Source organism: Cucumis melo, chromosome 3 (assembly GCF_025177605.1).
Source record: "Cucumis melo cultivar AY chromosome 3, USDA_Cmelo_AY_1.0, whole genome shotgun sequence".
NCBI classification, from domain to species: domain Eukaryota; kingdom Viridiplantae; phylum Streptophyta; class Magnoliopsida; order Cucurbitales; family Cucurbitaceae; genus Cucumis; species Cucumis melo.
Window position 1 is genome coordinate 23,578,177 of NC_066859.1, and position 25,653 is coordinate 23,603,829.

The following is a 25,653-nucleotide window of genomic DNA, read 5'->3' on the forward strand; positions in this document are numbered from 1 at the left end:
TATTTAATTCATGGAAAATAGAAAATAGATTTGATCGGGTGAAAATAGATAAATATATGTAATAAAATTTTAGAAAAATTGTAAAAAATAGTACAAAATAATACATTTTTTATAGGGTGTAAATAGTTTATTTTCTTATTTAAGTATAAAATTGAAAACTAAATATTCCTTGATAATCTAAAAGTTGGTAGAGTGTTGTCTTTAAAGTATTCGTGAAATTAGCTGGTTTAAAAAAAGTTCTAACTGATTTAACTAAAATATGTCTTACCAAACATAAAGAATGGTTAAGATTTTTTCAAATAACTTGTAGCTAATGCAATGCCGAATAGAGCCTTAAACATCATATTATTAGCTCAAACTAGAGAAGAAGAAGAGAAGAAAAAGGTGAAATTTTGAAAAAACATAATCTTTTTTTCACTCAAACCTCTAACCTCTTCTATCAAAGTTAAATACAAATTAATAACTTTTAATCTATATTGTTCAACCAACAAACTCAACTATAGCAACTTAGCTTAGTAATTAATATCTCTTTCTCCTTAATTCAAGGTCGAAAGTTTAAACATTCACTTGGTATATTCAAGAAAGGAAATCATCCCATTTTCATATCAATTAATCTTTGCAAAAATTCACCTAATTGAGATAGAGGAAGCTGCATAGCATTGATATCCAACAACTGGCTTCTATTTACAATTCAAAGAAGAAGAAGATTCCCAAGTCCGTCAAATTGGCGTCTAAAATCCTCCCAATGGCAACTTGTTTACCTGAAAAAACTTACAGCCGCCTCCTTCGTGACCCCACGTTCCTGTCTTTCTCTCTAAATCACCAAACTTTCCTATTTTGACCTCTGACGGCCATGACCAATATGGTCGTTGAGCTTTTCAAACTCCATCCTACAAAACCCATTTCTCCGTTTTCTTTAGATCTTCATATTTCTCTTCTTACTTCAATTTTTTTGCTTCATATGTTCATATTTCTTCTAAAGCTATGAACTTGAAGAACCCCACAATTTCTTTCGTTTTCTTTCTTTTACTCCTCGTGGGTTTCAGCTGGAATCAGTTTGTTTATAGCCAGAATGTGGATGCCAATCAGCTTGCCAGCCCTGCAGCACTTCCATTTATCTTGTCGATTGCCAATGGTCAGCTCTCCAATTTGAGTTCAACCATTAACACAGAACTCAGTAGCCGCTTCCGTTTTTGCTCTAGGGACACGTGAGTTTTCTTTTTAATCCTTGTACTCTCAATTTTTTGCTCTGTTTGGCTGTTGAGAATTTGAGAGAAATGGAATGGATGTGGAATCTTGGTTTGCACGTTACTCATTTCTGGATTTCTGAGATGTGATATGAAGTTCCATTATGAAATCTTGAGCTAGGAGCCTTTTTTGTTTTAGCTTAATGATTCTTAGTTTTTACATTTTCCTTAGATTTTCATTCAGTCTGAAACTTGGATGGTTTTATGGCTTTTTAGGGATGCTGATTGGAATAGAGCCTTTAACTTTTCTAATCTGGAGTTCTTGTCTTCTTGCTTTCAGAAGACCAATGGTATGAGTAATCCTTAAGGAGAAAGAAGAAAAGTAAAAAAGGAAACTCTTCCATTTTTGTAATAATTAGCTTCAGGCACATGGTATTGATTACTATCTTGTGTTGGTTTTGCGACAGGAGATTTCACAAAGCGTCTGTGTACTGCAGCAGAAGTCAACTTTTACTTTGATAGTATCATTCTTCAAAATCCTGCAAGTGGTTCCTTCTTGAAACTCAACAAGAACTGCAATTTGACATCATGGGCTTCTGGTTGTGAGCCAGGATGGGCATGTAGTGTCGGTCCTGATCAGCACGTTGACCTTAGTAATTCCCTGCAAATTCCTTCAAGAGTGCAAGATTGCCAAGCTTGTTGTGAGGGTTTCTTTTGTCCTCAGGGTCTTACATGCATGATACGTAAGTATTTTGACCTATAACTGCTTGCTATTAACCATTTGACTGTAATCTACATATATTATTGTGGAGTAATTGAAGTGTATTGAATATCTAGAAAGTTCTTCATTTTCATTGCTCCTTGTAAATTTTGAGCTTTTATAAGCTTGTTTTGTACCCTTATAAGTTGCTGATTTGTGATCTTATGCTTCTCCCCTTGGCTGTGCACGAAGTCTCTCACATTCTAACAATGTTTTCATCTTGTATTATTGCATCTGCCAGCATGTCCTTTAGGATCCTATTGTCCTCTTGCTAAGTTGAACGCAACAACTGGAGTATGCGAACCGTAAGTACAAAACTTAACTCTGTATGTTACTTGTGTATGGTCTTCAGCATAATGTCCCAATGAAGTTATCCATTTTCTTGGTTTTGCAGATACCTTTACCAACTACCGCCGGGGCGGCCCAACCATACCTGTGGAGGAGCAAATATGTGGGCTGATGTTGATCGTAGTAGTGAAATGTTCTGTTCCGAGGGATCATTTTGTCCAACAAGCACCAAAAAACTTCCTTGTGATACTGGGTATTGACCTATATCTAACCACTGATTTTTGTAAACCAATGTTTCTTGGTTCAAACTGTACTATTTAATAACGCTTCTTAGGTAACAGGGCAAAGAATATCTAGCTTTCTAATCATATCTATCTATTTTGCTGTTTTTGCAGAAATTACTGCAGAATGGGTTCAACTTCTCAGAATAGTAAGTGCTTTTGCTGAATTTCATATACTTTCCAACAGATGTCTAAGGAATATAGATGTTCTTTTTGACATATTATTGATATTTAGTTATTCTACTATGGACATCTTGCAGGATGTTTCAAGCTTACTTCATGTGATGCAAACTCTTCAAATCAAAATATTCACGCTTATGGAGTAATGCTTTTGGTAAGTCATCTATCCAAGTCAAAATCTGAGTCTCCGCATTGCCAATCAAGCGTCGTGATATATTCAACTTTTCCTTTTCATTTGAGTTTTCAAGTGTTATTTTCTTGTGTTTCCATCCATAATTCTGAAAATAGAGAAGTCTTGTATCAACTCTAGTAAGAGTAGGGTAATATGAGGGATAAGAGCCGGCTCTTTTACTGCTTATGCAGGTGGCTTTGAGCACTTTGCTTCTCATAATTTACAATTTCTCCGACCAAGTTCTTGCTGCTAGAGAAAGGAGACTTGCCAAGTCAAGGGAGGCAGCAGCAAAAAGTGCTAAAGCAACAGCCAAAGCACAACAAAGGTGGAAAGCTGCAAAAGATGCTGCAAAGAAGCATGCTAGTGGTTTGCAAGTTCAACTATCACGAAAGTTCTCACGTGTGAAGAACTCGGGTACAGAAAAGTTCAAGATTTTGGATCAATCTGAATCTGTAACAGATGATGATTTATCAACTTCACATTCACATATCCCAACCACGTCAATGGCTTCATCTGAACATATAGAAGGAAGAAAAGATAACCAGACTGATCTCATGGAGATAATACATGAAATTGAAAAAGACCCGAATGGTCATGTAGGCATTCATTTTGAATCTGGGGGTGATGATGTTGAGAAACATATCCCAAAGGGAAAGCGTTCAAGCACTCACAGCCAGATTTTTAAGTATGCTTATGTGCAACTTGAGAAAGAAAAAGCTCAGCAGCAAGAGGATCAAAATCTTACTTTCTCTGGTGTAATTAAAATGGCAACTAATCCTGAGAATAAAAGGCGCCCTCCTATTGAAGTTTCTTTTAAAGATTTAAATCTTACTTTGAAAGCAAAAAACAAGCATCTGTTGAGGTGTGTCACTGGAAACATTAAGCCTGGTCGGATTACTGCTGTCATGGGCCCATCTGGGGCTGGGAAAACAACGTTTCTTTCTGCTTTGGCTGGAAAAGCAATTGGATGCAAGACTACAGGTTCTATTCTAATAAATGGAAAGAATGAATCAATTCTGTCCTATAAAAGAATTATGGGTTTTGTGCCTCAAGATGATATCGTACATGGGAACTTGACAGTGGAAGAGAATCTATGGTTCAGTGCGAACTGCAGGTATTTGAACTTTTCCTCTTTATTTAGTTGTTTATCTACTTCAAATTTATTTTATTTAATGCTTTACCTTGTAACTGTTTTGACCATATTGACTATGGTTGACTACAAGATTTAAACTTTGATTTTCTGGATTGCATAATTAATTTCCTTTGTTATTCATGCTTAAATTATCTCTCTCAGTACATAATCACGAACTATTCAAGGGAATTTCCCTCATTTCAAAGAAATTAGTCATTAGAGTTCCTTGTGTCTGTGTCACTGATCCTCTGACATCTGAAATCAGGGTTATAATTATAAATGATGATCATCATGTGCAATTAGCTTGAGTTATAGATGTTACTAAAGAACATCACATTTGGATGAACGGGGATGAACAAATAAGCTACGATTTTATACTATGTAACGAGGAATATGTCAAGTGCCCTGTGAGAAATCCGTTGAGGAATTCGGAAACCATCTAGAAAGCACGAGATAGGCAATTGAGAGATAAAGTGACAACTTGATATGGGAAATTGATGCATCGTCTGACTTGAGCTAATTTCTGGCATAAGCTTCCTCTATTGCATATTTTGTTTAGCAGCTAGACGCATTTAAATAGGGGCATACCAACATTTAGTTTCATTACATTCTGCAGTGAAGAAAAAGTTATGAAGTCTCAAAAGAAATTTAGTTATATTGTTTTATGTTCAAGACTGATAACTATTTCATCCAAGAACTATTGACAAACTTATTTTCTAGAGTTGTATATCTACTTGTCTGGTTGTATTATTTTGGTTGCTTCTGCCGAGATTCATTACTGTCTGTATGCATTTTAATAATGGACTACCTACTGTCGTAGGCTTTCTGTGGACTTGTCCAAAGCAGATAAAGTTCTAATTGTTGAAAGAGTTATTGAGTTCTTGGGGCTCCAGACTGTGCGAAACTCCTTGGTCGGGACAGTGGAAAAGAGAGGAATCTCTGGAGGTCAAAGGAAGAGGGTGAATGTTGGATTAGAAATGGTGATAGAGCCTTCAGTTTTGCTGTTAGATGAGCCAACATCTGGTTTGGACAGCTCTTCTTCCCAACTGCTTCTTAGAGCACTCAGGAGAGAAGCTCTTGAAGGTGTGACCATCTGCATGGTGGTTCATCAACCAAGGTAACTTTTCCAACCATACATATGCAAAAATCCATTTTTTCATCTTTTTGGCTTGGTTGCCTGTTTGATTATGCCCCTTGTTTACTAATGTGAGATTTTTCGTTTCAGCTACACCTTATTCAAAATGTTCGACGATTTGGTTCTTCTTGCAAAAGGCGGTTTTACTGTTTATCATGGACCAGCAAGGAGAGTTGAAGAATACTTTTCTGGCCTTGGAATCAATGTCCCAGAGCGTGTTACCCCTCCAGATCACTTCATTGATATTTTGGAGGGTATAGTGACTCCTAATGCAGATATTAGCTATGAAGAGCTACCTGTTAGATGGTTGCTTCATAATGGCTACCCAGTGCCGGAAGATTTGCAACAGAACTCAGTCAGACACTCGACAAGCACGGCAGACATTGAGCAAACTAATGGAACAAGAAACCGTGTTCTTGGTGAGCGACAACCTTCTTTCGCTGGGGAGTTATGGCAGGGCATGAGAAGTAATGTTGAAGAGCATCATGACAAATTAAGAATGCATTTGAAGACCAAAGATCTGTCCCATCGAAAAACTCCAGGCATACTAAAACAGTACAGATACTTTCTTGGGAGGTACATTATATTTCTTTTTCATTTTCCTTCCAATTTTTTAAAAGAAATATAACAATTTACAACTATCAATTAGAAATCTTCAACAAAAATGATCTTGAGATATGTTGTGTCAAGCAAGTCTTCGTGTTCCAGTTCTCATAGCTTTACACCTTTGTATATTTTCATGATCTCTTATCATTAATTGCTGACATATGGTCTCTATCATAACCATGAATTTTCAGAATAGGTAAGCAGCGATTACGGGACTCGAAAATACAAGTTATAGATTATATGATCTTACTTCTTGCTGGTGCCTGCCTTGGATCTATTTCAAATGTAAGCGACCAGTCATTTGGTGTTAGTGGCTATGCTTTCACAGTTATTGCAGTTTGTAAGTCACCAATTCTTTCTATTTATCTCTTTCCATGAACGATGAATGCCAACTTATTTACTTATTACCTCTGTTCGTTTTTTCCGCGCAGTATGTTTTCTTTTATCTGGGCTTCAATACATAACCACTGACCATGTTTCTGTCCTTGATTTCAGCCCTTCTAGGAAAAATTGCGGCTTTGAGAACATTTTCTTTGGATAAGTTAGAGTATTGGAGAGAGAGTTCTTCTGGGATGAGCAGTTTGGCTTATTTTCTCGCAAAGGATACAGTCGACCATTTCAATACAGTGATTAAGCCGTTGGTGTATCTCTCTATGTTCTATTCCTTCACAAACCCAAGATCTTCCTTTACAGATCATTATGTTGTTTTACTCTGCCTTTTGTACTGTGTCACTGGCATTGCTTATGCTTTGGCCATCCTCTTTCAGCCAGGTGCAGCCCAACTGGTGAGTGAAAAGCAGTGCATACACAAGCTTTGCTTGCTGATTTGAGTATCCATGTTTTCTTGTGTTTTCACTAACAAAAAATCTATTGTTTTATACAGTGGTCAGCCATTCTTCCTGTTGTATTAACCCTCTTTATAACAAGGACTCAAACTAGTTCAGCATTGAAGACTCTATCTGATTTTTGCTACCCCAAATGGGCTGTGGAAGCATTAGTGATTTCAAATGCTGAAAGGTATGACTGCAGTTTCCTTGTCAGGGGCGTTCAGCTCATTGAATAGAATTAACAAGTTTGTGTTTGGGGTGTAGAGTTGTAAGATGAAGTTCTTCGACAATTGTGAAAAATAGATTAAGAGGGAAAGATAAAGTTACTCGAAAAATGTGAAAAGTAGAGATAGAGGGAAAGATGGAGTTTCTGGAGACAAAGATGGGAAGATAGAGTAACTTACCAAATGTGCAAACATCAATAGTGTATGCTATTGAAGTTGAGTTGTTTATATCAACTTCTTTGATGAGCCAACCGCCCCTTAGAGTATTCATATTCATGTTTGCTCTTGATTTTGGTTCCCATTGTGAGATAGTACAGAATTTTGTACTATGCTTAGAATGTCCCATTTAGCAGCTTTGCTGCTATCAACTGGCTTATTAGCCATGTTAAAATTCTGAAAATTGAAGCATGATCGCCCTAACAAAAAAGGAGTCTAGAGAAAACGAGTCCAATCCAAAAGATCAAGACCAAGCTCATATTTGCACTAGACCTAGCCACATATCAAACTTTTTCACATGATCTCTCAACCTGTCTTAAAATTCCATTATTTCTCATCCGAAACCTCCGCAAAATTGTAAAGAAGCTAAACTGTCACAAAACTTTGCGTTTCTGCCTAAAGAGGACCAAAAAATGATTTGATTTTTTTAACTAAATTTTTATTTGTGGACAGAAATGGTTGATCTAAGATAACTGGCTGTGTTCTGCAGATATGATGGAGTGTGGCTGATAACTCGCTGTGGAGCTTTGAATCGAAGTGGGTTTGACCTTCATGACTGGGGCCTATGCCTACTTCTCCTAATGGTTACCGGGGTGATTTTTCGGATATTTTCGTATGTATGTATGTTGATCTTTCGAAGAAAGTGATGCCTTAACTATGTCCAATTCAGTCCCCTCTCTCATTTGCTTCAAGTAGTTAGCAACATTACACCTAAGAAGCTTTGGATTTACGCATCACCTGAAGGATCCAATTCAGAGGTTGTATATATTTTGATTCTTATTCTTTGTTTGGCTTTGTTGCTTCTTTTGGCTCATTCATTGTATTCTATGATGAAAGTTAAAAGTAGATAAGCCAAATCATGTCTCTTTCTTTGTATATTTTTATCTATAGTTGTAGTTACTAACCATTAAATACAAGTGTATTCTGTAACATTTTAGGATTCTTCAAGATCAAATTTATCAATTTGAGTTTCCCCTTATTTGGGGTGTTTTGTCATAGTTATACAAGCGTATAAAGTGCAAACTATAGGTGGTTTTGCTTCACCATTGGACCCTTTTTCCAGTTTTTGTATGATATATCATCACTACAATCACAAACAATAAAAAGAATAAATAAAAACCTATGTTGATGTTTTCAAATATGTGGAAGTTTGAAATAACGCAACAGATCAACCAGCATTTTTATTATATCATAAATAAATTCAACACCAATATTTTTATTATATCATAAACAACATAAAAGTGAGCTCCATTTATTCATGTTTGTTGTTTACATATGTTATGTAATCTCGTAAAACCCACAATCAACTACTAAGAGATACAATTAAAAAGTAGAGACAATCCGATTACATTTGAAATTGAGATCCAATAAGATTGATCAATTATCTCTTTATAATTATGAATCGATAAACTTTCCTTACCTTGTTTAAAAGTATAAAGTGTAATCTATTTATTGCTTATTTAATTTTTTGTTTTCATAGTTTTTTCAATATATTTTTTTTATTAAAATCAACGTTGCATCAATATTAAAAAAAAAAATCACAACGCCAACCTCGATACTTTCCATTAAATATTTTTTAAACGGAAAAATCTTGTATGCATGCATCCTAACACCTAATCATCGCTAATTTTCAATTTACTCGCAAAATTTATACATGGAGAGGTTGAGAATAAAAGGAAGGCTGGTTTTGGGAAATTTTGGAAGTAACATGACTTGAAACATATCCAAGTATGCTTTTCAAGATGGAAGTCTTCCAACATCCTCCAATCTCTCTCTTTACAAGATACAAATTCTCTCCACATTTGCAACAAAAAAGGAGAGTTAATCCTTTTCTAAAGGATGATAGAATCTTTCCATGGTATATGTATACCAAACTCCATAACAACCTTTTGGTTTTGCTTCCATTCCAGCCAGAGATATCATCAGTTACCTTGAGCAAACTATACAAATCTCTGAATAAATAAGTTGATGACCACTAACATGACTATCAGTGAACCTAAGTTTAGAAGTACAACACTACATTGAGCTTCTTCAGCCCTTTCTTCACTACACAAGGAAACAAACTGGCCTGAACATTCAGGCGGGTTGATCAACATAGTGCCCGGTTTTTCGTCTATGTCGACTATAATCTGACACAAACCTGAAAGACAGACCACAACCTTCTATCTTGCATTTGTATGGCCTCTCTCCTGTGTGCACTCGAATATGCTCGGTCCTAGCCCACGCCCACTTGAATGACATCGAACAACCTTTCCATGGGCACTTCAGAGGTCTGTCATCATCGTGCACACGCTGGTGAAACATTGCATACTTGTGGGAGCTGAACCTTTTTCCACATCCTTCATGTGGGCACTGGTTGCGTTTGTGCAAGGTTAGTTCTGCCTTGGTCTTAAAACTCATGCGGCAGCCTTCAAGGTCACATTTGCAAGATCCTTTTTTAGTTTCTTTCTTAGGCTTTGGAGTAACACTGTCTGACCGTTTCTTTACTCTATTTCTCTCTGGTTTCTCCTGTACATCTACATTGACATCAGTGCCACTTCTATTAGTTAAATTCTTCACAACTCTTGGCCTTAACCCTTCACATGGACTTCGTATAAAGTCAAAGGAACTGAACTCATTTTCGATTAAAAGCTCCTCCTCTCTCTTTCTTTTCCTTTTCTTTACCACATCTAATCTAGACTTGTGCTTTGATGAACAAATTTCAGTAACATCACCAGTCTCCGATTGGATCGGAGGATTCTCAATATGCCTATTTATACTCATATCCGCACATTCAATGTCATCATCACTAGTCTTTTCACCAGTCAAGTTTTCTCTATCACAGGCTTCTCCACTAGCTTCAACATCCATGGGACAGCTTTCCCCTAGTATGCAAGTGTTGGAAACAGGTTCATCCATTGGACTTCTAGGTTCGGTAGGTGTGTCCTCAACCCTCGTACCCGGTATCAAAGTATCAGAAAAGCCATCTCTATCTTCCTGGCTTCCAAGATATTTGATAGATTTTTCATCTGCTAAACAAGACGAATGATGAGCTTTCAACTGAACGTCAACACCAGAAACAGATAGAATTTCAACTTCTGCTTCATTTGATGTCACAGCATTGCATAAATTCGTGGCTTCACAAACCACCTTTGAAACTTCAGGAGTTCTGTCCCTCGAGTTAGAAGTAGCAACATCTGGTGTTCCAGTATTAGTCAAAATGGGCTCACTCCCGTTGCTTCTAGATGTAGAATTCATTTCTCTTTCTGTTCTATCGTCTAAATGACTAAATTGGCTATGAATTGGAATAGCTGAACAATGCTGCAGCTTTATTGGGATAGAAATACAAGAATCTTCCTCCTTATCTTTTATTCTGTTGGCAATCTCAATTTCTTCTCCAACATTGCCATCCTCAGCCATGTCATCACAAGCTTCACCACACGAACTCTTTATATCTTCATTGCACATCACTTTTGAACTCTCAGGATGGTTGGAACTATGTAAACCTGAGGACTCAGCAAGATTAACTTCATCCAAACACACATCAGCCCCAGCATGTGATTGGCCCTCAGAAGTAATATCACGTTCCTGATTTGTTTTATTGCAACTTTCAATTATTTCTTGCTCTTGATGCATATCAGAAGATATATCAATGGCATTGACAAGTGGACCATTATCAGTATCGCTTGGCAATACAGTTTTTTTGTTTGGCTCACTTTTGTCTTGAAGCACTACATCCTGCTGACTGCTCGTCCCACTGGAATCAGGAATTACAGACTCTGCTGTATTGCTTCTGACACTCCTAACATTACAAAGGTCACTTGAATCTCCACTGCTAGCTGGCTGTGTAACTGAACCAACACCTGTAGAACCTCCCAATTTCTTGTTCCTTCTGTAGTATCGGAAAAACTTTTCTTCACTTTTCACTATTCTGCAATCAGACTTTTCCCTCCCAACTTCATCCTTAAGTGGCATGCTCTGGAATGGCTTTCTGTGCTGCAGATGATTCATCTTCTTTGAGCGTGATCTTTTAGATAGCCAATTGAGGGCGGAGAGATTGAAGCCTTGGTCTCTGGTGAGGAACAAACCACCCAATGCCAATGCATGCTGAACTTGCTTTGTTGGGGAGCTTTTTCTAACTTTAATACAGTGCCGCAAGTTGATTCCTAATCTAGAGGTCCAATCTTCTCGACATTCATCACGATCTTCATCAACTGCAAGATCAATTAACCTCAGATCCTCCTCAGATGCAATATCCAACCGAACATCGTTGTAAACAAAATTGTTGCCAATTTCCTCTGCTATTGCCACTGCATTTGCCTTTATTTTATGATAATCTACCCAATATTCAAACAGTAAGGATCGATCAACCGAATTAAAAGCAGTTTCATAAACTATGAAACAAAAGCTAGAGAATGATAAACCAATTAATTTAAGGCCAACCATACCTGAATGGCAAATAACAAGTATATTCGCTCCACCTTTCTTCTGCAGTAACTCTACTATGTCCACAGCATGCTGCAAGCAAAAACTTCGAGGTCTCAGAAATTTACTAAATGCGTTCCAGCCTTTCTCAAACTTGGGAACTGATGCTACTGAAAGATTCCCTGAGAGACAAGTAACATCAGGTACAGAAGAGCAGTGAGCATCCTTTGATCCAAAATCTCCTCCCCTTTTATGAATAGCCAGATGATCAACATAAAGTTCCTTTGAAGCCTTCTCTGACGGCTGTACCACAGACATAAATGGAAAGCCGAGAATACCGCATGCCACACATGCCAGTGTCCCAGAATCTACTTGGAAGTCGCACGACAAATCATCACTTTCCAAGTAAATATCATTCATAGTTTCTAAATCCAAGGTCATCTCATCAATGAAATTCTGCATATTCTTGACCTTATTGTCAAGACTTTCCACGTGGTTGCACGAAACATTTTCTCTGGGTGAGGTTGCAACTGCAGAATTTGTATTGGCCACTTGAGAATTACTTGAATATGAAAGCATGTCTGGATTCCACAACACTGCTCGACAACTTGATTCTTTTTCTAGGAGAACTGATAACATATTATTTTCTCTTAAAATGTCCTCAACAAACCCTTTCTTCACCATCAATTCTCTCTCTTCCTTTTGCCGGTCTCTAAGCCGTGAACTCCGGACACCTGGAAGTAATGATCTAGGTACTCTGAGATCCAAAGATGCAAACATAACAAATATGGGGAACTGGTTAGATGATCGCTGAAGCAGAGACACAGAGACACAGCAAGCGAATTAATTCAATTTGTTGTAGATGCAATAAGAAGAGAAAATACATAAAATATGCACAAATCAGGTATAAAGGGAAAAGTACATATAGACGTAAAATATAACCAGTCAACTCAAGAAGGTAGACCCCATTCACCATCATTACTATTATTTTGAACAGGGGCAAAACACTAGTCGTGATAGAATTCATCTGTTGAAGTCTGAACAAGCTGAAAATCCAAACCCTCGAGAGAGAATTCATCTATTGAAGTCTGAACAAGCTGGGCACCCTCATATTAGACCAAACTGACTGTTGAGGATGACCACAAAAATTTTGGTATGGAATAAGCCATCAATTCATTCAGTAACCTTTACATGATTTGAGTCAAAGATTTGGAACCACTCAAAACATTAAAATCCCCTCCTATGCACCAACAATTTTCAAGTAAAGGTCAGCAAGTTTTACAAGAAGCCCATTGTTTAGATCCCATCCCCAGCAAAAGAAAATTTATAAAACAAGTAGAACCACTAAAGATAACTTCCCTCACCACCAAGAAGTCTCAACCTAAAAGTACAAAGATGCCTCCAGATGCCTAACCGCCTTGAGGATTGACCAGTTAATCTTGCTAGAGGTACAAAGTGATTTGACTAGAAAATCTCCCTGTCGTTAAGGAAAACAATTAGCTAGAGCTATTGTGCTTGATTACTGATGTTTGTCAGTTGGTTTAGAGCTAACTTGAGATATTTGGTTGTAAGATTGATCATAGGTTGTTATTCTGTTAAACAACCTTCTTGATGTACTTGTATTTGGCATAGGGCTTCCATATAAAGCCACTCTAGAACACTTAGTGAATTCTCACGTAAATGGTAATAGCCATACTGAGATTAAGTTTGTCTATGTAAAAATAAATCATATAGCCAACCAAGCTTCAAATGGCAATCATGGGTATCAGTCTAGCAAAGATTAGACGTAGGTCTCCATGACCATAACTATAGTCTATAATGGAGCATGGTTCATTCAAATTTTCCCAAATCATATGCTCTGTATAGATAAAGATAAATTGGTGAAATGTGTCAATATCAATTACAACACCACTTATTTTCATTTAGGGCAACCAAAAGTAATAAATTTTAAAAACAGCCACTTCTATTAATAAGCCATTTTGGCAACATGCAATGCAAGAACTTGAGTCATCCCTTGACAAACAAATATAAGATAAGCAAACAAACAAAAGATAAACAAACCTTGAAACAAAGGACATTGTCAAAAGGTATAGGAGCTGCTGATGAGAAAGCATGGGAAGGTAATTCATTGCAGCTCTGCGAACTGCAGCGTCCTTGGCCACACTGAGCCATTGTGGAGTTCCAAAATTAGCAGCCTCCCCACAGTTAAAGCCTATTGAAGAAAGGATTAACTTTTTTAAGATAAAATCAACTTTCATTGAGAAAAAAAATGAAAGAATATAAGGGCATACAAAGAAACAAGCCCACAAAACACCCCATGAAGGGATTCCAACCAAGTACAATTTTACCAAGGGAACAATTACAGGAAACCTTCAATACCAAAGCCCAAAGTGAAACATGAAACCTTGCAAGGGTCCCTACCCCTACCTCTGAACATTCTATTGTTCCTCTACCCCTAAATATCTCATAACACCGCATACACCTTGCAAGCAAGAAAGGATTATTTATAGCATGGAATTCAATCAAAATATACAAATGTCTCCTCCATCAAATATACAAGAGAAAATGTGATAGTACACCATGCGACGAAGATAAACACAAACATGGTAAAAACCAACAATGCCCATTCTAAGAGACACCATACAGAGTTACAATTAAAAGACCAAAATATCAATACTCGACTACTTTATTGATAAAATGTTTGCATAAAAAACAAGAGAAGGAAATTCAGTTATCAGCACTACTCCATAAAATGATGTCCGTCAGACTAAACTGACAGCACTTGATAAAACATCAGAAAATAATAAGCAGCATGTAGTGGTCTTAGACTCAACTAGTAGATTATAAGTTCAAACTTCAAGTCCAACAACAATAGAAAAATTAACCGCAAAGTTAGCTATCAACCCTAAATTTCAAAGTGGGAATTTTCTCCCATCTTAAACTCTTAATACTAGGAGGAGAGTGGGTTTAATAGCCTCTAAACTTTCTCCAGCTCATTTAAAAAATTTCATGTCCATCTGAAAGGGTACCTACTTGTACAAGATCTAGATATACATTTATGATACCAAAACTTAACATAGATCTCAACCAGAGTTTTTAACTTCCATTTCACAGAAACAAGTGCACAAAACTACCACATCAAAAGTGTATTGACAAAGGCAAATTTTCAAGTATCACAATGCTAGTATACCAGTATAATAAGAAGAATATTAATGAGAAATTACCATGACTGAACCCAACGTGATAAGCCCTTGGAAAAGTGACAACAAATTCTCCTGGGTTCTGGATTAACCTAACGGAAAACACTAAAGTTAACATGAGGAGAACACCAGCAAGGACATCTAAAAAGACAGAGCAAGTATTAGTCCAAGCTCCAAAACAATTAACATAAGAAAAGTGGAAGAAATGACTTACCTGCAGCAAGGAATACCTGATGCAATCACTATCTCAGGTGATAGAAGCGTAGTCTTCTCACCCAGTAATGTAAGAGCAGCTGGGAATAAGAGTAACTGAACATGAGTTATAACAATGACATGAAAGAAAGAATCTTCACCTAGTTCAAGTGTAACAAGAACCATTCAACTAGTAGAATATGAGTTAATTAAAGTAATCTAATTTAAATAATTCCCTCCATTGAGTTTCAATTTTCAACGTAGGAGGAACCCTTTAGAGGCAGTTTACTTGAGCTAGATTCTATTTTGGTATGGCATATTATACTTTTAATCGCCTTCGTGAAAGTAATTTAACAAAATGTATTATAAAATCCTGTCCTAGTTTCTCACCCAAAAAAAAGGCATAAACACAATTGCTTATCCCTACTCCCTTTGTGGTACAGAAGCCTGAGATTCTTACTACTTACTCAAAAGCAAATGCGTAGTCACCTATAGGGAGGAGGGAGGCTCTTAAGTAATTATCTTCCCTTTTAATGGCTACTATCTTGATCTAGTATCTATTTTCGAGTGGCCTTACCATACTTCCAATTCTCTTAATGAAAGTGGCTTGTTTAGCAAAAAGAAAAGGAAAATACTAGAATTTTCTATTTCTATTTTAAGAAGAATGTACTTAGAAATGTTGTCCTAACCTCCCACCCCCATAAAAACACAAAACACACAATTGCTTAACCAAAATGAATTCATACCTAGGTGGTCGACACTGCCACCATATGCCTGAGTTCTTACTACTTCCTCAAAAGCAAATGCCTGATCTCCAGGAATGGAATACCAAGTTTTTGGAGAGCCTACGTGAAGAAAATTCATGCTATGTAGCTCATGATCTTCAACATGCCATGCAAACCAACTGAACAACATGCCAATGTAAACCATTGGAGAAGTAACCCCCGGAATGTCATCTGGCATATAACGCGTAAGTGATCCAGGAGACCGTGCAATTACTTGCAAGTTCCAAGGGCTATTTGAAAGCCTCCAACCTGCCGTCCCTTCCATATTAATACAAGAATCTGAACTCTTTCCTCGCGAATTGTGTGAAACATCCTCCGTGGAAGTAGATGGCTTCAACATCTCTGAACTTGTGTTCAGATCATTCCTGTTAGAAATGCCTCCACTATCACGACAGAGGGAATCCGTCAAAGATTCCATTTCCTCATCCTTAGGTTCAGAAGACAGTTCTTTACTCCGGTGATAATAGTTCCTCTTCCTCCTCCTCCTATGAAAATAACGAAATTTACCCTCAGGTTCTCCAAAAGCAGATCCCGGAACATCATTTGCATACTCCACATAAATGGGTTTATCACTAGCTGCCTTCCAAAACAAAGATTCAACGACAAGAGGAGAAGGCTCCTTAATCCCACTTAACACACTACGAGCAAAAACCTTCGACTTAGACTCAAATTGCTCCAATGTATAAATCTCCCCACTTTGCCATACTTGTTTGTGAACTCCAAACTGAGGATTTTGAACAACCCCTTTCGTTTTCCTAACACTCTGACCCAATTCCTGATGCCTAGTCGTAAAAACAGCCCGAACATCTCCCTCCTTTGCACCATTTAGGTCACGACTTAACTCAGTGGACCTCAAAAGAGACTTGTTTAAATTACTAACGACATATTTCTTGGAAGGCTTAGGAAATGGAGGAATAATCTTACAAATCCCAAAAGCACTAGCTTCCTTTTCAATTTTAGATATGTAAGCAATTGGGTCGGCAAATTCGGTATCGGTCGGCCGAAACTCCGGCGCGTAAGGCAACCCTTTGAGCCATTTGGGTATTTCAAGACTACCCATTAGACAAAGAAATCAGAGTTGCAACTACAGAAATCAGTGGCCACCATAAGTTTGAAAAAGAACACAAAACTCGCTGCTTGTAAATCTATTATGATGAACACCGACTAGATTGGCCAAGCTGATGGAAACCCTAAATTTGAAAATTACAAAAAAACGGTTCTTGATTTGAAATTACTGCAAATAAAGGGACCATGAAACTTGAACAGAGAAGGAAAATAAGTTGGAAATTGAAGAGAATAAACAAGAAACAGCACCTGTTGTTGTAACATGAAGGATAATGGGATAAATTTGACCTTCTAAACTAAACAAACCCCAAGCAATGAGAAAGAACCAAGGAAGACCGATCTCACGAGTGCCCTATTTATTATGCGCATGATAGCAACATCTAATATTCAACTGCTAAAATACACCGTGTTTTGTTTCATGGTTTTTTTCTTTATAAATAAATGTTTTGTGTCATAGTTGCTTAGCTGTATTTACTTATATTTGGATTATGGAATTAAAGTAACCAATTTATAACTTTCTTTACTTTCCTTTTAAAACATTAGTATATAAGTGTGGAAACTTTTTAGATTTGGTGTACTCTCTGTGTCTCCATACACACTGCTAGACTCGTGTTATTGTCGATAAATCATACATAATCTTTTTTAGCTGACATGACATCCTATGATCAAGAGTAGAAATTTTGTTATGTTCTCTTAATTTTTCTTACATAAGTTGATAACTACTCGAACATGTTTTAAGTGAGGTTAACTCTAATACTTTCATTTGATTATAATTCAATAGATAAGGTATTGTTTATAATTCAAAGTACGTACTCAATCTTACATTCCAAAACATGTGTTCTGTAAGCAATATGAATTATGTTTTTAGATTTAGGAATTCAAGAGTGTAAGCTATTTTTAGATTTGAAAATCCATAGATTGTAAACTATATAACTTTATGAAAATTTAATAAATTATATTTGAATAAAATGATCCACTAACTTTCTTATCAATCTCCAAAATTTTCTTGTCCTTTTGTTATATTTAGTTTCCTAACTGTTATTCTGAAAACTCTATAAACAAAGGTTGTATACATGATTTGAAAAAATGTCACAATAGATATAATACATATGTTTTTTTTTATCCACTATCTTTTATCTTGTATCTTTATGTTTATTCTTCCTTTCTCTCAATTTAATAATAGTAAAGACTTTTTTTTATTATTATTATCTCGATTTTTAATTTAGAAATTTTAAAATATTGAATTATATTAACAAAATATAATATACTTAATAGTATTTTATGTTATATAAATAATTAATTTATTAAAAAAAATATACTATATCGGCATTTTTTTAAATATAGCAAAAAGTTTGAACTATTTATAAAATATAATAAAATCTATCAAATTCTCTATATCTCGTCTAATTTTTTTTTCTTTTTGCTATAATTGTAAATAGTTTCAATTTCTTTTGCTATCTACGAGAATTCCTCGCATAGTATTTAATTATACAAAAATTCTATAACATATAAAATATTCATAGATTATTTATTATTTATAAAGATAATATATTTTTGAAATTTTATTTAAATTTATTCCAATTTCTGAGTCTATTACCAAACACGTGTTTGAAAACATAAAGCGATGCTTTATTTTCGTTCAATCTTTTGTTTTCAAATCATTATTAAATCAGACATAGTTTTTTGGATTCTATTCGGCATACATTTTAAAAAGTATAAAGGTGACAAACTTTTTATACGAGGTATAGAGTTTTGAACTTTTATGCTCAATATTGTTGGATTATGCTTATGTTAGATAACTTCTAAACCATTGATATGTGTAATTGGTTTAGTTTGAATTCAAAATGTGTGAAAAAAATATAAATAGTCTCCCTTATTTTTGCTTTATTTCAAACAATTTTGTAATTTCAAAATTTCGTCTTTTTTTTAGTTCAACAATATACAATATTTAAACTATGTCCATCCTCACTTTTCGTAAAAGTACTAACTTTTTTATCTTCTTTTATTATAAGAAATTTTGTGACCTTGCTTTGTTTCCACGAGAACTTTACATATAAATTTCAGGCTTTCCTCAAATAAAAGTGTATCCATGTTTATTATCGTTATTGTTATTATTTAGTCTTTGAAGTTTGGATTAGTGTTCATTTTATTCTTTACGACTTCAAAAATGACAATTTAATTCTTGAGATTTAGAAGATAGTTTTATGTGGTTTGTATGTCAACTTCACTCTATGACCATTTAGAGAAAAAAATTCTAAATTCTAGAGATTAGAGTGTCGCTTTTAAAACTTCAAAGACCTGATGGTAACATAAGCCTCAAACTTCAAGGATAAAATATTTAAGGTGTGTTTGAGGTAAGGATTATGGTTGGCAAAAAAAAAAAAAAACCCTGCAAGATCGAGTCCTTGCCTCGATCGGCGCGGCAAATCCTCGATTTGACCGATGATCGAGGACAAATCTGAGACTGGGAGGGTATCCCCGCCCTAACCTCGACCCCTGATTTTATTTGTATTTTTAAATTAAATACATAGCCCATTGTCCACATATTTTTTTACCCAAATTTTTAATAACCTAAAAATGAAGCTCACTTACTACAAGCTCAAGCCCAAACATTTATCAAAAAAAAAAAAAAAAAAAAAAAAAGAGAAAACGTTCAAAATAGCAAAATATTGGATAGAAAAAAGAAAAATAACAAATTCCAAAATTATTTTGATTTATGGCAAAACCGTCTGACATATTATTTTTTCCAATTTTTTTGGCTGAGATCAAAAGAATCAAACAAAATAGTAAATCTTAACTAAATAAAAAAATATTCTATTGTTGCAAAATATTGAACCAGCATCCTAAAGATATGACTTTAGTTTCAACACCCAAAATTATTAGGATTTAAATCAAGTAATTGATGATTTTTTATATTTCACATTATTTATAAAAAAATATATTAAATAATACATATTACAAATTTTTAATAACAATTTCAATCTACATTTTATATCATCCTTTGAAATTGTCAATTTTAATTCAATTTTTAATTCATATCCCTAAAATAACTCCAAAGATAAATTCAATTATTTTGCATTTTTTTATTCTTCAAATTATTTATAAAAAATAGACATAAATAATACTTAATACATATTTGACATTTTAACATTATTTCCCAACCCTAAACCGTTAGTTTTAATTCAAATTTTTAACATTATTTTTAAATCAAAAGTTTACACGTTAATTTTAGATTGTTAGTTTGATCCCTAAAATTATGCCAAAGATAATATTTGATATATATCTCACCCTAATTTTTCAGGTTTTCAATTCAAATTTTTAAAATTATTTTCAAATCTAAATTTTACACTAGATTGTTAGTTTGAAAGAAATTATTTGATATATATCCCATCCTAATTTTACATGTTGATTTTAATTCAAATTTCTAACATTATTTTCAAATCCAAATTTTACATGTTAATTTTAGATTGTTAGTTTGAATCCCTAAGATTATGCCAAAGATAATATTTGATATATTTATAATATATATCCCACCCCATTCAAATTGTAAACATTATTTTTCATTATTTATGAAACAATAATTTCAGATACACCGGTAGGGATGATTCAAATTGATTATGCAATTGTCCTACAATTGTGCTGAAAATTAAATCTTGTCAATTTAATAATATTTTAGCACAATACTTTTCATTTAATTATTTTCACACATTTTGAATAATTTTATCAATTATTTTCACTCACGAAAGATTTGAAGGCATGTGACGAAAGGAACTCACTGTATTTTCCTTGAAGGAAATTTGAAGAACTCACAAAAATGTGAGGAGTTTGAATCCCCTTTGAAAGAAACGTTGAATGGCAGAAAATGTTGAAGATACAATTGTCGTGGTCTATGTACGAACGGCAGAAAACGTTGAATTCCCTTTGAACGAACAGCAGAAAATGGTAGAAATCCCCTTTGAAGATGTTTCGAATGGAAGCCAACGAACGAAACGCAAAATACGAAGGAAAGCGAACGGACGAACGTTGATTTTTCATACTCAAAGTGAAGGGAAGCGAAAAGAAACGGACAAAAGCGAACTCGAAGTGAAGTGACGAAGGCGAACAAACGAAGATTTGAAGATGCGAATGGATGAAGTGACGAAACCAAGGAGATGTGATGAAGGCTTGAACGGATGAACGGAGAAGTGAAGAACGGACGAAGATTTGATGGGATTTTTTTTCTGTTTTGGAGGAAAGTAGAATATTCTATTGTGGGTACAAAGTGATATCTAATTATAGAGTATTTGGGGATATTTGAAGATTAGTAAACAACTGTATTTATGAATCACATTTGTCAGTTAGATAGGAGCATTTAAGGCATTGCTCCCCCAATTTTTATTTAAAAGTTTTTCTGTTTTGCTATTTTGTCAATTTAAAAATAGATTTGTCATTTATCCAAAGTAAACCTCTAATTTTTTTCATTCTTCTTGTGATCCTAAAAAAAACCTATCTTCTTTTGCCAATATTCATTAAAAAAAAAAGAAAAGAAAAAGAAGAAGAAACTACAAATATTCTATACTCTCACTTCTCACACTCTCAGATTCTCCCTCTTTATGTCGTACGTTCATTTCTATTGAATTCTGTTGTTGAGCTGTCATTCATATTTATCCTATTGTTTTTCACATCTTCTCAATTGAAAGGACTGCCTCCTACGTTTAGGTTTGTCATTCCCTGATAGAGAAGCTCTGCCTCCATCCTCGCCTTAAAATAGTGAGGATAGAGTGAATTCTCCACACGTGATTGGGGACATAAATAATAATATGTGTTTGAGGGATAAATTATTTTAATTTAACAAAAAATGGTAAACATTGTAGCAAAAAATAAAAAAAATTGTGAACGCCAAATAATAAAGACGATCACATATAATAAATACTATAAAAGAAAGAAAGAAAGAAAGAAAAAAAAAGAGGTTCGACTATAGCTAATTGAAAATTTTTAAATAGTATTTACTATAGCAAGATCTGGGTATGATAGTCTTACTTAATCCCTATTCCAAACACTCCTAATCTCTAACCTTATATATATTATTATCGTCCCCATATATTATAACATATGAAAGTACTTTCATGTGAAGCTATCTATACTTTTAGAAGGTCTGTGTCTTATAGGAGTGTGAGACAACTTGCCTAGTGGCGAAGACAATTGAAAGAATGAGTTATGGATAGTGCAAATAGTCTAAGGTGTAGTGACCATTGTGACTTTCTCATCATTTTAGTATGCCTTAACTAATACCTACAACCCTAATTAATTTAAATATTTTTAAAATTGTGTTATAATTGTATTTAGACTAAGTAACTAATTAAAATGGTAAGCATTTTGAAATCACTTTTCACCTCTCTCTCTCTCTCCCTCTCCCTCTTACCCATATATTTTTGATAATGTTGCATGCATGTGAAGGATTTCCCCCTTTTCCCCTCCAACCATACAAATCCAAATCTCCAATCCTTTTCTCTCTATTTCTTTCTTTCTTTCTCTTCAAATTGAGTAAAGAAATAGAAGGGCAAAAAAGGCAATACCAATAATTGGAGTGTGGAGATGGGAAATCTTTGCAAATCTGTTGGCCATGAGGCTGATGATGAAAGGTTTTGATATGTGTTTGGTCATTAAAAAGAGAAACCAATAGATTGAATTTTTTCAAAAAAAAATAAAAAATAAAAATTCCTAAAACAACCAACAAACAAAAATGTTTGAAACTTTTGTCTTGAAGCTAAATCTGTGTGCTATAGCTCTAGGCTTTTGCTTCACATTCAAAAGAAAACCCAACCCCACACACCCTCACAACTTTCTGTAAAACATTTAATATAATGTTAACTTTTGGGACCAAAACAAAAATGGGGCCAAAACCATCAAGGGATAATGACTCCACCAGGCCTTCCCTTCTAATGCCAACTTCTTCTGATCAAAATCTCATATTGAATAGAGAGAGCACATCCTAACAATTTCTAACAGTATGAAACCATTTGGGTGAAATCGAGAGTAAAAATGACGTAAGAGCTTATGCCCAATGGAGGGATTTGTTATCTCTAACACAACCAATATTTGTTGCTTCATGGATAAGAAGAAACATCTCATTAACAAGACTTTTTACAACGAGAAACGAGTCATATGATCTTAAAACATAGATATGTCATATAATTAACAAGGTTGTTTGCTAAGCACACAAGCTTAATTAAGACTTCTGTTACGAGGGTTGTTTCACCAACATCAAATTCAATCTCATCAATCTTCATCCACATATATTGACAGCTATGATTTTGGAGACATAAAGAAAATCTTATTAATCTTCATCCACATATTTGGACGTATGATCTTTAGATAGGTGTTACTTAAAGATTTGGCTTTAGCCTACAAGGTCACCCCTTGAAAGGGGATGTGTTTTGCTTACTCCCAATTAATCACTTTTAACCAAGCGACTCCTTTTCACTGAAGCTCATTCTCTGTCTAATTAAGTTTAGATCACAATGTTCATACATGCCACTGGTTGAGACACACTAACATAACTAAAAGACATGGCTATAATACCACTTGTTAGAGACAAGATCCTCCAACATGTCTCTAACTTAACATGATTGGACATAAATGCTCGTGGGTTTGTTTCTTGTTTCACCTCAAACCATCCCATACAAATAAAACTAGTTGTCCCTTCCTTAAGTATCTTGAATCTTCTTCTACGAGATTTTGATTGTACTTCTACAATTTACCAATCTTAAATTATCATTTGACCAACTCACAGTAGTTAGCTACAGTTTAGGAGTTAAATGGAGACAAACAGTATATTTTACTTTTGGTACCAATGATTTGTCTTGAAAAATGAGCCAAAAAGTTCGTCATCTATGTATGAGCGAAAGAGAGTAATTAATTTAAGTTATCCAAAGACAGAGTATGCAAACAAAATATGCACAAAGAAGAAGAAGAAGGAGAAGAAGAAGGAAAAAAAACTACCAACCAACTCTGTCCCATTCCTGTTTCCGTTTTGCTATCAGTGTGTGGGGGCATAACCTTCAAATTTTGGCTCTCTCTTTACTTATTGTTGTTATAATTAAACACATTCATATATTCAGACAAACAAAAAAACAAACTCATTATCCATATTAAATATAGCAGTCAAACCAAAGCATCACTCTCTCTTATCCTTCAACCATTTAATGCATGCACAAGTACGACTCCTTCTACTTCCTTCTATATAGATATATGTATATATATAGTCCCATATCTCTAGTCGAGGATATCGAATCTCCGATACGATTGAGAGACGACGGATCAATCAGGGTTAGGATTTGGGAGGACAAGATGATTGAAGGGAAATTGAAGAAGGGCAAGAATTTGGGAAGTCAAGTTGTAAAGTATGGGAAAAAGTGGTGGTGGTTGTGCTGGGGTGTAGTGAAAGAAGGTGCAAAAGCAAATCCTAAAGATGTACCGAAGGGTCATTTTGTAGTGTATGTGGGTGAAGATTGGAAGAGATATGTTATTGAGATTGGAGTGTTGAGACATCCTTTGTTTAAGATATTACTTGATTCTGCTGAGGAAATGTTTGGATTTGATAATGGGAATTCAAAACTATACTTACCTTGTAAGGAATGTGTTTTTGTTACAATTCTTCAATGTGTACATTCTTCTAATTTGTAGGAAATCTTTGAATTTTTCCCTTTCTTTGGAACTTGAATTTTGAGCACAAAGAATATGCTCTAATGGGTTTGAAATGTGACCAATATTTTGTTTTTGTTTTTCCTTTTTCTTTTTCTTTTTCTTTTTCTCTTTTGAATTCTTGGTTGGTAAATGTATAGCTTCACTTCATACTCATGCCAATGAAAATTAAATTCCTTGTTGGGTAAAAAATATGGTTAAGTATTTAAATGTAAAAGGATGAATAAATGAAGCAATCCAAATAAGTGATTTGTTTTATTTAGTTAATCATGGTGGCAAACCCAATTTTTAGAGCTAAAGAGATCAATTTATATCTTAAGATTAACTAGAATTGTGAGGATCAATTCATAGAATATGTCGTGAGAAAAAAATATTTCCTAAGTATAGAAGTCGACCCTAGACAAATTATGAGCCAATGTCAATCTATGAAGCCAACTATATGTGTTTGGATTCATTTGTAATGACGAGATAAATTAGTAACGGTCAAATTAATTAGCCTAATGACCATCTCAAAAACATTTTTCTATATCATCAAAAGGGTTCAAATCATTTGAGAAACATTCAAAAAATATCTCAACTTCTCCGTTCTCCACCTTTTTCTCTAAACTATTAATAACTTGATCGTCAGAGTGACGATGGTCAAACATTGTATTGGTGCAAAGTTCTTTATTTTATACGACGTTCATTTTATTTCCTCTCAGACATTATAAAATCAACGTAGTATTTTTTTTTTTTTTTATCAAAAGTAAAAAATACAAGGGCCTCGTGACCATGTGATATTAGTTTGCTAGATCTAGACTTATTTAAAAGGCATTAGTTTATTAGTGTGTAGTCTTACTTTTCCACATAAATCTTGAAGGTAAGTTTGCCTCCATGTTTGTTGATTTAAAATTTCATTGGCAAGAATGAGAGGTGTCTCATTTTTTTTATCAAGAGTAACATGAAAGGATAAAAACAATTTAGTTTGGAGAAAATCAAATTTGACCCTAAATTTTTATCTGATTCACGCAAAATAGTTTTAACGTCTTTTATCAACTCATTGATCGTTTAAATAAAGTAATGTACACAAGATAAGTTTGTGGTTTGACTAAACCACGAATTAATCATGAAATAATTTGCCAAAATTCATAATATATACACATACCGTCGAAATGATTTTTGTCTAAAATATTTAAAAATGATTTAAGGATTTTTACGACACTATTAAAGCATATTCTATATTTTCACAAGCACTTGTCATTAGTTGACAAGCTTGAAAAGTAGAAGCAAGAAAGTCCTTTTGGGTCAGTTGTATTGTACCCAAGTAAAGTACTGCT

General features: G+C 34.6%; 2 protein-coding genes across 4 annotated transcripts; one reads left to right on the forward strand and one right to left on the reverse strand.

Moving 5' to 3' along the window:
• The first annotated feature begins 736 nt into the window (after positions 1-736).
• Positions 737-8,006, forward strand: LOC103496438 (ABC transporter G family member 24-like). 2 transcript variants are annotated; one of them, XM_008458285.3, is made up of 14 exons: positions 737-1,208; positions 1,464-1,537; positions 1,658-1,930; positions 2,189-2,252; positions 2,342-2,488; positions 2,631-2,665; positions 2,777-2,850; positions 3,060-3,982; positions 4,821-5,117; positions 5,226-5,711; positions 5,933-6,081; positions 6,237-6,526; positions 6,625-6,758; positions 7,499-8,006. In XM_008458285.3, the coding sequence occupies exons 1-14, from the start codon at positions 985-987 to the stop codon at positions 7,653-7,655; spliced, it is 3,327 nt and encodes a 1,108-aa protein (XP_008456507.2). In that variant the 5' UTR covers positions 737-984; the 3' UTR covers positions 7,656-8,006. The 2 variants fall into 2 exon arrangements, with proteins under 2 accessions (XP_008456507.2, XP_008456506.2); XM_008458284.3 differs by having other exon boundaries at positions 738-1,208; positions 1,655-1,930.
• A 665-nt stretch (positions 8,007-8,671) lies between these two features.
• LOC103496436 (lysine-specific demethylase ELF6) lies at positions 8,672-17,044 on the reverse strand. 2 transcript variants are annotated; one of them, XM_008458283.3, is made up of 7 exons: positions 16,904-17,044; positions 15,551-16,779; positions 14,827-14,905; positions 14,637-14,704; positions 13,474-13,624; positions 11,436-12,169; positions 8,672-11,324 (listed from the first exon to the last, which is right to left on the reverse strand). In XM_008458283.3, exons 2-7 carry the CDS (start codon positions 16,647-16,649, stop codon positions 9,085-9,087), a joined length of 4,371 nt encoding a protein of 1,456 aa, XP_008456505.2. In that variant the 5' UTR covers positions 16,650-16,779; positions 16,904-17,044; the 3' UTR covers positions 8,672-9,084. The 2 variants fall into 2 exon arrangements, with proteins under 2 accessions (XP_008456505.2, XP_050938517.1); XM_051082560.1 differs by having other exon boundaries at positions 15,551-16,962.
• Positions 17,045-25,653: the final 8,609 nt, after the last annotated feature.

Coding starts and splice junctions, on each gene's coding strand:
- LOC103496438 (XM_008458284.3), top strand. CDS start 985: ATGAACTTGAAGAACCCCACAATTTCTTTCGTTTTCTTTCTTTTACTC. Junction 3,983..4,820: donor TGGTTCAGTGCGAACTGCAG/GTATTTGAACTT, acceptor CTACTGTCGTAG/GCTTTCTGTGGACTTGTCCA. Junction 5,712..5,932: donor TACAGATACTTTCTTGGGAG/GTACATTATATT, acceptor ATGAATTTTCAG/AATAGGTAAGCAGCGATTAC.
- LOC103496436 (XM_008458283.3), bottom strand. CDS start 16,649: ATGGGTAGTCTTGAAATACCCAAATGGCTCAAAGGGTTGCCTTACGCG. Junction 14,906..15,550: donor TGGCAGTGTCGACCACCTAG/GTATGAATTCAT, acceptor TCTTATTCCCAG/CTGCTCTTACATTACTGGGT. Junction 13,625..14,636: donor TCACGTTGGGTTCAGTCATG/GTAATTTCTCAT, acceptor TTTCTTCAATAG/GCTTTAACTGTGGGGAGGCT.